Raw genomic sequence first — 14,216 nt, forward strand, 5'->3', positions numbered from 1 at the left:
TATCAATGTTTCATTCCTTTTATTGCCGAATAATATTTCAGGTTTTAGGTAAATCACATTTTGTTTAGCCATTGATAGTTGGTGGACATTTGTGTTGTTACTACTTTTTGGCTATTATAAATAATGTTCCTATGAACATTAGTGCACAAGTTTTTGTGTGGACATATACTTTTGTTTCTCTCTGTTTATACCTAGGAGTGGAATTTTTAGGTCATAATGTAACTCTTAACATTTTTTGAGGAACTGCCAACCAGCTTTCTAAAGTAACTGTACCATTTTACATTCTCACCAGCAATGTATAAGGGTTCTAATTTCTGTACATTTTAGCCAGCAGTTGAGATCATCTGTTCTTTTTTTTTTTCTTTTTAGGGCCACACCTGCAGTACATGGAAGTTCCCAGGCTAAGGGTCGAATTGGAGCTGCAGCTGCCGGCCTACATCACAGCCACAGCCATGCCAGATCTGAACTCTGTCTGTGACCTACACCATGGCTTGTGGCAACACCAGATCCCCAACTCAGTGAGTGAGGCCAGGAATTGGACCTGCATCCTCATGGATACTAGTTGGATTCTTAACCTGCTGAAGCCACAATGGGAATTTCTGTCTGTTCCTTTGATTATTGCTGTCCTAATAAAATAGTGTATCACTGTGGCTCTGATTTGTGTTTCCCCAGTGACTTAACGATGTTTAGCATCTTTTATTGTACTTGTTGGCTATTCGTTTGTATATCTTCCTTGGAGAAATGTCTATTCAGATTCTCTGCCTGCTGTTTAATGGGATTATTTATCTTTTTATTTTTGAGTTGTAATAGCTATTTATATATTTTGTATATAAGTCCTTTATCGTGTATGTGACTTGTAAATATTTTCTCGCATTCTGTGAGTTATCATTTCCTTTTCTTTTTGGTGTCATTTCAGCATCAAGTGGTTTTAATTTTGAAGTCCAAGGTATCTTTGTTTGTATGTTTGAGTGTATCCACAGCATTCAGAAGCTCCTAGGGCAGGGATCAAACATGTGCTGCAGGGACAATGCCAGACCTTAACCTGCTGAGCCACCAGGGAATTCCTGTTTGTGGTTTTTGAAAAACATTGCCTAAGCCAGGGCCATGAAAATTTATTCCTGTGATTTCGTTTTCATTTTTTTGGCTTTGTCTAGAGCATGTAAAAAAGACCCTGGTCCAGGGATCAAACCCATGCCACTGCTGGAACCTGAGCCACTTCTGTGACAATGCCAGATCCTCAACCTGCTATGTTACAGGAGAACTTCTCCTGTGATTTCTTCTAAGAGTTTCATAATCTTAGCTTTTAAATTTAGGTTTGTAACTCCTTTAGAGTTAATTTTCACACATAGTGTTTTGTGTATGTGGAAGTTCATTCTTTTGCATTTGGATATCTAGTTATGTCATTGTCATTTGTCCAAAACACCGTTCTTTCCCCATTGAATGATCTTGCTACCTTTGTCAAAAATCATTTGACATGAACGTGAGGGCTTATTTCTGGACCCTCACTTTTCTTTGTTACGTATGTCTATTTTTATGCTCGTGTGACACTGTCTTGTTTATGGTTACCTTTGTAGTAAGTTTTTTGAAATCAGGAAGACTTTATTGTCCAAGTTTGTTCTTTTTTTTCAAGAGTATTTTGGCTGTTCTAATCTGTTGCATTTCCATTGCATTTTAGGATCAGCTTGTCAATTTTTGCAAATAAGGCAGCTAGGATTTTGAAAGGGGTCTTGTTGGTTCCTTAGCTCAATTTGAGGACTCTTAACATCTAAATGTTACTTCTGATCCAGTAACATAGGATGTGTTTTGATCCATAAACATAGGATGTCTTTGCATTTATTTAGCACTTTAATTTCTGGCCGCAATGTTTTGTAGTTGTCGGTATACAAGCCTCATACTTCTTTGATTAAATTTTTTCTTAGTGTTTTATTATTTCCAGTGCTGTTGTAAATAGAATTCTTAATTTTGTTTTGGATGCTCATTGCTAATATAAGGAAATATAATTGATTTTTGCGTATTGACCTTGTATCTTATAACCTTGCCGAACTTATCTCTTAGTTCTAATAGTTTGTTAGGGGATGTCTCTGCTTTTGAAAATGCATATTAAAATTAAAACTTCGCATTTTGAACAGATTTCTTTGTAATTATGTATGCTGTAGTATCTTCACTAGTTCCTGATAGCATAATTATGTAACATTAGCATAAACATTTATGAGTTATTTAAAATAGGTAAGATTATGTTTGTGTTCTATTTAGGAAGATAGAATGCTTTTGGTTTTTTATTTTATTTTATTTTATTTTTTTGTTTTTCATCGTTTTTAGGGCCACACTTGCGGCATATGGAGGTTCCCAGCTAGGGGTCAAATCGGAGCTGTGGCCACCAGCCTTTGCCAGAGCCACAGCAATGAGCCACATCTGCAACCTACATCGCAGCTCACCCACTGAGTGAGGCCAAGGATCAAACCTGCAACCTCATGGTTTCTAGTTGGATTCATTTCCATTGTGCCATGACGGAAATTCCTAGAATGCTTTTAAATATTAGTTCATAATTTTATTTCTTTTCTTTTTTTTTTTTTTTTTTGTGTGTGTGTGTTTTTGCTATTTCTTGGGCTGCTCCCGCAGCACATGGAGGTTCCCAGGCTAGGGGTCGAATCGGAGCTGTAGCCACCAGCCTACACCAGAGCCACAGCAACGCGGGATCCGAGCCGCGTCTGCAACCTACACCACAGCTCAGGGCAACACCGGATCGTTAACCCACTGAGCAAGGGCAGGGACCAAACCCGCAACCTCATGGTTCCTAGTCGGATTTGTTAACCACTGCGCCACGACGGGAACTCCTAGTTCATAATTTTCTATCTAAAATTTTTTTAAGTAGTAAGCTATATTATCTGGAAAAATACATGTAAGTGCAGCATATTTATGTGAATGCTGTGTAAATGTGTCTTGGCTCAGTGTAGCAATTTTATGCTGCTTTGTACTGTTGAATATCCTTTCAAATATTTTCTTTTAGGTCTTAGAAGTCATCTCTTTCTTTAGGCATAAATTCATCAGTCTTTTGAATGAACTCTGGAATGGGTGACATCTGACTGATCCGCAGTGGCAATGAAGGATTTCTCTGGCCATGGTGCACTACAGAGCCAGTCCCATGTTTTTTTGTTTTTTTTTTGTTTTTTTTGTTTTTTTTTTTGTCTCATTGAATAGAATTTACTCATTTACCACAAGCAACCAAGCAGTCCCATGTTTTTAACAGAAAAAAAAATGCATCTTTTTAATTATTGCTGCTTTAAATATTGTTACCTTAAGTATTAAAATGAGTTTATTTTACAGAAACTGCTTATAAACTAAATGTTTTCCATGCAATATCTTATGTATTTCCTTACGAACATGTTGTAATTAAAATATTTTGGGCTTTTTCATTGGCCATCCTAACATACATTTTCAGTTTTATATCAACTATAGAAGCAATTAACGAAAGTAAGGCAAGGTACAAATTAGGCAGTAGAATGCTTTGACTTTAGCACTGTTGTGACTAAATTAAAAATTGAAGGCCAGCTGATAAACCATTCTCCTGACTTTGTAAATTTCAATTGAATTAACATTGGTTATGTTTTGTCGTCATAGATAGTAATTTCTTCATACCTCCTAGAGAATGAAGGTAGAATCAAGCAGATATTTCTTATATATCCAAATATAATTACATTATGTTTAAGAAAATTAATGAAGCATTTCATTTATCATGGTTTTTTTTTAAAAATCGAGATAAGTATTAGATTGAAAATTACTTTAGAAACCATAAAGTACAATAAAAATGTTAGTTATTTTCTAGTCATTTGTGTTTAATTTTTTTTTTTCCTTAAGGCAGTGGATATAACTTCTTGTGGAAACTTTGCTGTCATTGGTCTCTCATCAGGAACTATAGATGTATATAACATGCAGTCTGGTATACATCGAGGAAGTTTTGGCAAGGATCAAGGTATTGAATTTTTTAAATTTTTTTTTAAGAAGTAGTATAAATAGATGTAAGGCTAATAACTATCGCTGGCATTTATTAAATTCTTGAGTGCCAGGCATTTTGCTGAAGTTGTAGGTGGGTTATCATCAATCCTATGTGGCATATACTGCCATTTTACCTACTAGAAACACCGGGTTAAGGATCCGGTGTTGCTGTGAGCTGTGGTGTAGGTTACAAACGTGGCTCATATCTGATGTGGCTGTGGCTATGGGGTAGACCAGTGGCTACAGCTCCAATTCACCTCTGGCCTGGGAACCTCCGTATGTTGCGGGTGCGGCCCTACAAAGACAAAAGTAAAATAAAGTACTCAGAGGATGAAGTCATACTTGTATTAGAGGGGAGTGGATATTATAGAAATTAAAGTTTTTGTTTTCTTCTCTTTGCTTTAAGCAGAAAATATTAACTATTTTTTGACACCTTCATGGCATTAACCTGATGGATTTTTAAATTACTTGAGTGTTATAATCGTCTCTCTGTTCCCTAAAAATCCAAATTAATTTAAAGGTATTAGAGGAATTAAATAGCAGGTACCTAGATATTTAAATAATCACTCTGTGTAATATTCAGAGAGGAGATGCCAACTTATTTCGTTTTTCTTTTAACATGTACTTTAAAAAGCCCATAAAGGATCCATTAGAGGTGTTGCAGTGGATGGATTAAACCAGTTGACAATTTCAGCTGGTAGTGAAGGATTACTCAAGTTCTGGAACTTTAAGAACAAAATTTTAATTCATTCTGTGAGCCTTGATTCATCTCCAAATATGATGCTATTACATAGAGACAGGTAAAGTTTTTCTTTTAATGATGGTGGACTTTCTTCTGGATGTTTTCAGTAAAAGTTCTTAATTTAAGTAAAGTACAGTAGACCTTTGAACAACACAGGTTTGAACTGGGCAGGTCCATTTATATACAACTTTCTTTCACTAAATGCTATAGCACTACATGATCCACTGTTGGTTTGCAGAACCATGGACACAGAGGGCCACCTATAAAGTTATATGCAGCTTTTTGACTGCGCAGAGGGTGCCTTAGCCCTCATGTTCAGTGATCGGTGTACCATAATTTACCAAGTGGGTAAAACCAGACTTTCATAGAAAAGAATAGCATTTTGCCTAATGTCCCCCAAAAGTATGCCTGATTAACAAAAATGAAATGACTATGAGATTTTGGCTCAAGGTTTTGTTTGTTTGTTTATTAAAATTGGTGCATTTATCTTACTAGTGGCATTCTGGGACTCGCCTTGGATGACTTCTCCATTAGTGTTTTGGACATAGAAACTAGGAAGATTGTTAGAGAGTTTTCTGGACACCAAGGCCAAATAAATGACATGGTAAAACAAACTTTAGATGTTTAAATAAAACTGATTCATTTCTACATCTGTTTAGGTTTAAAATGTTCAAATAAATGAAACTTTTATCTTTTAACAGCACTAAATTCATCGTGTGTGGAGATGTTGAAAAATAATTTGGAAACTAATTTGAAAGATTTTTTTTTTTAAGGAAAATTTGGAAATAAACGGAGTTTTATATTTCTCAGGAAGTCAATGCTATTAAAATCCCAAAGTTCATCTTTTCCTCTTAAACTCTAAACAAGGCCAAAATATACTTTGGAGAATGAATGATTCATTGAAACTTAAGTATATCATTTTTTACTTAATACTAAGCTAAGCTGAGAGAACTTATTTCTCTTTTTCTACATGCATAATGAATTAATAGTAGGAGACCAGGAAGATCTGGTACTTGGTTTATTCTAGTTTAGTGTTATTTCTAGAGTTGATATGTCTTAACTTCAAAAGAGTTTAATTAATAAAAATGTGTTTTAGCTTACTATTATGTTCTTGTAGTGAGAAATATTTTCAGAAGTACTCTAGTATTAAAAATGTGTGTTGATCGCTTCTCGGCGTTTTGGCTAAGATCAAGTGTAAAAATATATGTTGAAGATTTTGTATCAATTGTAGATAACTTGTTTAACTTGAAAACAGGAAAATCAAAATAAAATCCTAGCTATTTAGTGGTACTCCCATCAGCTACATTTACCTATCAGTTCTCACACAAGAATCTGAATTTTTAATGTTTACCTATTGCCTTAAAAACAGGGGGAAATGTGGTCAGGAAATTGTTTTGTTCTGCAGATAGGAAATTGGCAGAACTACCCATTAACAGAATTTGTTGCGACAGCATTAATAGAAATGGGAGTGGGAGTGGAGTTATTTTCATGAAATTGCATTTTTGAAAACATTTCTCAGTGCCAACTTAACTCTTCCTTTTTCTTTGCTTTTTAGACTTTACTTTCAAGTTATGTGTTTGGAATTTCTCCTAGTCAATAATAAATTACTCCTGTCCAGTTAAATTTATGAGCATTTATAGTATGACTTTTCCTATTAGAGTCATGTTCCCATTCTTTGTAATCTGCACTGTCCTTCTGTAAATCGACCTTTCTGTGTCTTAAGATTTGATTATCACTGCAGCCTGGTGACTAAGTTAGTGGTCACTTATCCCAGTATCATTGGATGATTGTAACCTCTATGGTGTGTTTAGACTCCCTGATGAACAATCTATTACTATTATAACCTTGTAGTTTTTCCATTTGGGTCTTCTTTCACATTTGATCTGGTTTAAGCCTCACATGCTGCAGGCAAGGAGAGCTGTTATTTTTCCATTTTTATCAGCTGCGAAGATTCAACTTCTTAAAGGTGGCAAAGTAATTTATTTAAATTTATTTTGAAAACCTGACTATTGTGGTTTTAAATTATATTTTGAAAGTAAACATCATAATAAGGAAGAAAAGATTTTTAACTGAATCTACAAGTAGAAATAGGACATCTTTTTTTTTTTTTTTTTTGTCGTTTTGCCATTTCTTGGGCCACTCCTGCGGCATATGGAGGTTCCCAAGCTAGGGGTCGAATCGGAGCTGTAGTCACCGGCCTACATCAGAGCCAGAGCCACAGCAACGCAGGATCCGAGCCGCGTCTGCAACCTACACCACAGCTCACAGCAACGCCGGATCGTTAACCCACTGAGCAAGGGCAGGGATCGAACCCGCAACCTCATGGTTCCTAGTCGGATTCGTTAACCACTGCGCCACGACGGGAACTCCAGAAATAGGACATCTTTAGTAACTTCACTATTTTAAGAGAATTTGTACTCTTGTTTTCAAAATCATTTTGGATTAATTCTTAGAAAGTTAGTCCAATATATAGACTCTTTCAAGGAAATGCAGCTTTTGTTGCGTTCACAGATATTTTATAACTGAAATTAGGCTAACAAAATATTTCTAATTGAATATTCTCAGAAGAGCAGTTTCATGTTAAAAACAATTAGTAGTCAAACAATCTGTTAATTGTCTAAATTGAAAATTGGTGATACTATTCCTTTTTAAATGTTTCATGATTCATGTAAAAGTCTAATCTTTAGCTGTATCCAAAGTAGTGGTGTATAAGAAATGGTATTTTTTTTTAATGTTAGATAATGTATAAATTTTATGCAATCAAACTTTTTTAATGAACATGCATTATCTTTTTATTTCTTATATTATTTAAGCTGTTAAATATATACAATACATATAAACACAATATATACCTACATAAATACATATATATGCACGTGTGTGTGTATATATATATATATTTTTTTTTTTCCTTTAATTTAAAGGCTTTCAGTCCTGATGGTCGTTGGTTAATAAGTGCTTCAATGGATTGTTCTATTAGAACTTGGGATCTTCCATCTGGGTGGTAAGTTTTTTTTTTTTTTTTTTTTTTTGCTATTTCTTTGGGCCGCTCCCACGGCATATGGAGGTTCCCAGGCTAGGGGTCTAATCGGAGCTGTAGCCACCGGCCCACACCAGAGCCACAGCAACGCGGGATCCGAGCCGCGTCTGCAACCTACACCACAGCTCACGGCAACGCCGGATCGTTAACCCACTGAGCAAGGGCAGGGACCGAACCCGCAACCTCATGGTTCCTAGTCGGATTCGCTAACCACTGCGCCACGGGGAACTCCTGGGTGGTAAGTTTTTAAATGCCTAATCTTATCAGAAGTTTTCTCAGTCGTTGGCTTTACATGTGACTTTTACCTGTAGTTAATGGATTATATACTTTTTGGTTTTTTTATTTTTGTTTTGTCTTTTTGCCATTTCTAGGGCCACTCCCTCAGCATATGGAGGTTCCCAGGGTAGGGGTCTAATTGGAGCTGTAGCTGTCGGCCTATACCACAGCCATAGCAATGCGGGATCCGAGCTGCATCTGCAACCTACACCACAGCTCACGGCAACTCCGGGTCCTTAACCCACTGCGGGTTCGATCCAGGCCAGGGATCGAACCCGCAACCTCATGGTTCCTAGTCGGATTCGTTAACCACTGAGCCACAGTAGTTACTCCTGGATTATATACTTTTTGAATGTGAATGTATTTGGGGATTTTTCTAACCTGACTATATTTTATCCTTGGAGTGTTTTTTTATCTCAAATAGCAGGGAGTAGGACCTGATAATGGTGAGGCTATATGCAATCTCTTAGGTTCTCTCCTCCTGCAAAATTGAGAAAAGGAGTGAGTTGCATGAACCTTAAGAAAGCTCATTTGGCCTTTTTGATACTCCAGAATAGAGATCAGACTTTAGGACTGCAAACTTTTATTTTGAGTATTTTTTGGTGATGGTTGTTGTTGATATTGAATTTAGTTAAAAGGTTAGAACCCCTAATTCTGCTTTGTGTAATTATGTGTTTTCTATCTCTAACATAATTCCTGAAAAAAAGACATTTAGCAACATTAAGGTAATGAAAATGTGTGTCTTAAGATTTGGGTACAACCCAGTTGTATCCAGAAATCTGTCACAGATTGAACCTTGCTACTAAAATAGCACTTGAAGAGAAAACATTAAATTCTGTTAAATAATTTGAACACTAGAGACCTACAAAGAGAGAGTACTTCGTTGTTAAAAATTATGTAGAAATAGTTACAATTTGAAATCATATCATTTAACATAGAATTGCTTAGAGTTTGAAAGGAGTGATAGGAAAAGGAACATACTATCAGGAAAGGGAAAGGTGAGAAAGATGAGAAGGAAGCTAGTATTTTTCAGTCTTTTGAAATATTCTTAACTTAATAAGTTTTGTCCAATTCTCTTTCTTTCTTAGGAATTGCATAAGCTCATACTTGAAAGAAACTTGACCTTTAGAAAGGAAAAACTGTGATGTACTCATTTCCCTTCAGGTTTGACATAGGAATGAGGCATAACTACCTATAGAGCAGATTTGGAATATGCACAGTAAGGGTGTCAGTAATGGGTCTGGAATAACTAGGGAGTTTTGTCCACAAGTGTGTCTCTTTTTTTATTTAAAACAGAGTAAAGCAAAATATAATTAGTTGGAGTTCCCATCATGGCTCAGTGGAAACAAACCTGACTAGTGTTCATGAGGACATAGGTTCGATTCCTGGCCGCACTCAGTGGGTTAAGGATGTGGCACCTCTGTGAGTTGTGCTATATGTTGCAAACATAGCTGGGATCTGGCGTGGCTGTAGCTGACAACTGTATCTCTGATTCAACCCCTAGCCTGGGAACCTCCATATGCCATGGGTGCAACCCTAATAAAGACTATATATATGTATATGTATGTGTGTATATATATAAATATATATAAAATTAGTTGACTGTGTACTATAGCTTCTTGGTACTTACTTACTTTAAAAAAAAAAAAAAGCTCTTTTTGAAAAAAGGTACCATTAGAGATACTGATTAGTCTTTGGCTTCTTGGACTTTTGCTGTTTTCTAAAAGTGAACATTACAACTTGAATTGCTTTACAGTAGGAAAGTTGTACAAGAAATAGAGTTGACATAATGTCCTTTCATTTTCCTTTTTGGTAGTTTTAGTTCACATTAGATAGGAGAGACAGCTTAATGTTCAGTAGTACTAAACTGGCAAAATATTTTTTAAAAGTGGTGAGCATTTTTTTAGAATGGAAGAATTAGGATCTGAAAGTGGCATTCAAAGCCACCCGTTTTTGATTCGACGTTTATCCTTTTTTGGTGAATTTCTTATTTTAGTAAACAGATTTAAATCTGATAGGCTTTCAACTCTAGTATCTTATTTTTAGGTAAACACTGAGGCAATTTCAGTGAATACAAAAACCTAAAACTGGGAGAAACACAAGAGCAAGAAATGAGTCACATAAGGATTGTTAAAAGAAAGTATAACTACACCAATTGGATCAAAGTATACTTTGCATAAAGAAAAAAATAACTACTTTGGTTAAGACGTGAAGTGGAGAAGATGAGAAAGCTTGAAAAGCAGTATCACACAACTGCTATTGCCTAATTGCAATTAAGCTAACATTTATCATGGGTTGCAAGGCATTTTATATGCTTTTATTTTTTCATCTTCTCTCATATCCCATTAGGTGTAGGTACTATTACTATTTTTATGTTTTATAAATGAAGAAATGGAGGCTCAGAGAGAAGTTAAGTGATTTGCCTAAGGCAGCATAGTTTGCAAATGATATTTTGTAAGCACAAGAGAAAAAAAAATTTCCCAGCAGTTGTGACATCTGCCTTGCTTGGGTTATGTCATATGTTTTAAGGATGATTTGGTTTTCTTGCTGTAGAAGATATTAAGGAAGTAGGGATCAGTATTTCGTCATACAACCACTGGTAACTGTTGGGCCTTTTGATTCCCTCTCTTTTTTTGGTCATTATTAGTATGGCAACCTATGGAGAGTCCTACTTCTTTCTTCAGTAAGAAGTTTTGCCATTTACATAACATGTTAAATATGTAAAGAATGCATATACTTATTATCTAGGCTAAAAAGTGAAGCTATGTATGAGTAACCTGTAGGTGTGGTAACATAAAAAGTTGTATCCATCTGGAGTTGTGCCTGTCTAAAACAAATTGCATAGGTATTGAATTGTTTCTGTAAAGTTTGGTTTTGGTTTTTTTTTGTAAGTACTGAAAATTTTCTTGTGATTTTAGGATTCTCAGAGAAGCAGAGTTGAAGTATTTTATTCCTAAAATTATGTATCATCCACTACCACTATCACTTTTTATTTCTGGTAGCTTTTTTTTTTTTTTTTTTTTTTTTTCTTTTTAGGGGCTTCAGCACATGGAGGTTCCCAGGCTAGGGGTCAGATTGGAGCTGTAGCCACTGGCCTATGCCACAACCACAGCAGTGTGGGATCTGAGTTGTGTCTGTGACCTACACCACAGCTCACGACAATGCCAGATCCTTAACTCGTTGAGAGAGGCCAGGGATTGAACCTGCGTCCTCATGGTTACTAGCAGATGGACCACGACAGGAACTGAGCCACGACAGGAACTCCTATTTCTGGTAACTTTTAATCTCTTTTTTTTTTTTTTCCTTGTCTTTTTGTCTTTTTAGGGCTGCACCTGCAGCATATGGAGGTTCCCAGCCTAGGGGTCCAATTGGAGCTGTAGCTGCTGGCCTACACCACAGCCACTGCAAATGCCAGATTTGAGCTGCATCTGCGACCTACACCACAAATCATGGCAACGCCGGATCCTTAACCCACTGAGCAAGGCCAGGGATTGAACCTGTAACCTCATGGTTCCTAGTCAGATTCATTTCTGCTGTGCCATGATGGGAATTCCATCTGGTAACTTAATCTCTTAAAAGTTTAGGTTGAACTATTTTGGGAGTAAGAAAAATATGAAATTAAATAGTTTTAATAGAATTTTGCATTTTGTTTTGTCTTATTCCCTCACCCCTACTTTCTGAGGAGCATTACATAAGAATATTGGAATAGAACGTTGTGTTGCATTTCACCTATACCTTTGTTCTATTCATTAAAGTTTCCTTACATGATTCCATCACTTTGTAGATTGAAAATCTAGACATTGTTAGCCCTTGTTCAGAATATAATCAGAAGTCAATTAGTGTTATCTATAAATATATATAGATTATATGTAATGAAATATATAAAGATTTTTATCTATATATCTTTTACATATATATTTATCTTTTATAAATATATTAAGATTTTTAGTGTGAAAGAAAGGAGATACAAATAAAATAGACTCTAAGTAAAAGCACCTGGTAATCTAAATTTAAATTGGAGAGATCAGTATGAGCTCCTAATGTATTTCATCTTAAAATTTATAAATACATATATATGTAGATGAATAAACAAGTAGAGTTTCCTGGCTGTGTTTATAAAAGAAGCCCCCAAACAATGACCAATCTAGAAGCAATAAACACCTTTAGCACCCAGTTTGTTGTCTTGAAATAATATTTTCTCTCTCTCTTTTTTTTTTTTTATGTTTTTAGTGCTGTACCCATGGCGTATGTAAGTTCCCAGGCTATGGGTGGAATTGGAGCTGTAGCCGCCAGCCTACACCAAGCCACAGCAACACCAGATTTAAGCCATGTCTGTAACCTACACCACAGTTCACTGCAATGCCAGATCCTTTAACTCATTGAGAGAGGCCAGCGATCCCACCTGCATCTTCAGGGATACTAAGTCAGGTTTGTTACCACTGAGCCATGATGGGAACTCCCAGGAATTATTATTATTATTATTTTTTTGTCTTTTTGCCATTTCTTGGGCCGCTCCCGTGGCATATGGGAGGTTCCCAGGCTAGGGGTCTAATCGGAGCTGTAGCCACCAGGCTACACCAGAGCCACAGCAACAAAGGATCCGGAGCTGCGACTGTGACCTACACCACAGCTCATGGCAACGCCGGATCATTAACCCAATGAGCAAGGGCAGGGATCAAACCCGCAACCTCATGGTTCCTAGTCGGATTCGTTAACCACTGCGCCACGACGGGAACTCCCCGGGAATTATTTTTTAATGTTCTCTCAAAAACCTTCTAATTTACCTGGGACCTTTCATTTTGCAGGATTAGCAGAATATAGGGTGGTTTAGATCTGGGATTAAGCCTGCTTTATGAACGAATGTGGCCATGTAAAATATGCTGTGTACGTAGAAACCACCTTCCTCAATCTGATGCTTTTACACAGTGGAAGGCCTGTCTACCCACACACAACAGCTGTGGAAATCATGTTGCGCAAAGAATTTCCCAAAGTAATTATAGTATCAAGGGACATAAATTTGCTCAAGTAGCTTTCTCTTTTTAACAGATAGATTCTAAACAATATTAGCACATTTCACCCCTCACACACACTTTTACTGAACAAATGTTAAGACAAGAAATGGTAAGATCCGAAATTATTGACATTAGGTTGAATCTTCATCAGTGCACATTGAGAATGTTTTCTCTCTGGGTTGTTTGCACTAAATGAATTGACAAATAATTTAACAGTAATTGTTTAGTAAATGTTTCCTTTTCCCCAGTTTCTTTGATCCCCGAGAGCAGCTGATCTTGTGAGTTTCCAAAGAAGGTTTGAGCAGAAACTAGGCAGATTATTTTGTTCCCCATAAATGAGAATTAAACATTGGTCATCTTCCTGAGCATACTTTAAATTGGTTTCTAGTGCTCCTAGAATTCTTTGAATTCTTTAGTTAAGGTTCATGTTGTTAATCCTCTGTGAACAAATTGAGGGAGATTTTATTATGGACAAGTCTTTTTTTTGTCTTTTTAGGGCTACTCCCACGGCATGTGGAGGTTCCCAAGCTGGGGGTCAAATCAGAGCTGTGGCTGCTGGCTTACACCACAGCCATAGCAATGCGGGATCCGAGCTGCATCTGCAACCTACACCACAGCTCATGCATCACCAGATTGTTAACCCACTGAGTGAGGCCACAGATGCTAGTCAGATTTCGTTTCTACTGATCCACAAGGGGAACTCCAGACAAGTCATTTAATGCATCCACTGGGGAGTCTACATTTGAGCTGCTCAGAACCTGTTCCATGAATCGCAAGTCTTCTGGTGTGTGTGTGTGTGTGTGCGCGTGTGCGTGTGCGCGCGCTATCAAACTGTTGTACCTATAGTTTTAATACTGGTTCTTCCGAGTTTACAGTGATTAAGAGTGCACATTTCTTGGTGACAGATGTGGCTCAGTTACTGTTCACCTTAAGCATGTTTTTAAATCTTACCGGGCCCCATTTTTCTAATCTGTATAATAAGGACAGATCTGTCTCAGCATTGTGAGAATTAAATTCGTAGGTACAAGTGCTCAGGATACATCCTAGCACAAAGAACTAAAAAAGGCGTTAACTGCTGTTTGTTTGTTTTTTTTTTCCTTGAAATAATTTGTTTTATTTAATGTAGATTCTGAACTTCAATCGTTTTTGCCAT

General features: G+C 36.6%; 1 protein-coding gene across 1 annotated transcript in view; it reads left to right on the forward strand.

Moving 5' to 3' along the window:
* Window positions 1-14,216, forward strand: part of WDR36 (WD repeat domain 36) — a 72,545-nt gene that overhangs the window by 43,892 nt on the left and 14,437 nt on the right. The window contains exons 14-17 of the mRNA XM_003354239.5: window positions 3,856-3,970; window positions 4,628-4,793; window positions 5,231-5,339; window positions 7,660-7,739. Of these exons, the coding sequence (XP_003354287.3) occupies window positions 3,856-3,970; window positions 4,628-4,793; window positions 5,231-5,339; window positions 7,660-7,739 (470 nt within the window). The remainder of the gene's footprint in view (window positions 1-3,855; window positions 3,971-4,627; window positions 4,794-5,230; window positions 5,340-7,659; window positions 7,740-14,216) is intronic.

This window comes from Sus scrofa, chromosome 2 (assembly GCF_000003025.6).
Source record: "Sus scrofa isolate TJ Tabasco breed Duroc chromosome 2, Sscrofa11.1, whole genome shotgun sequence".
Lineage (NCBI taxonomy): Eukaryota > Metazoa > Chordata > Mammalia > Artiodactyla > Suidae > Sus > Sus scrofa.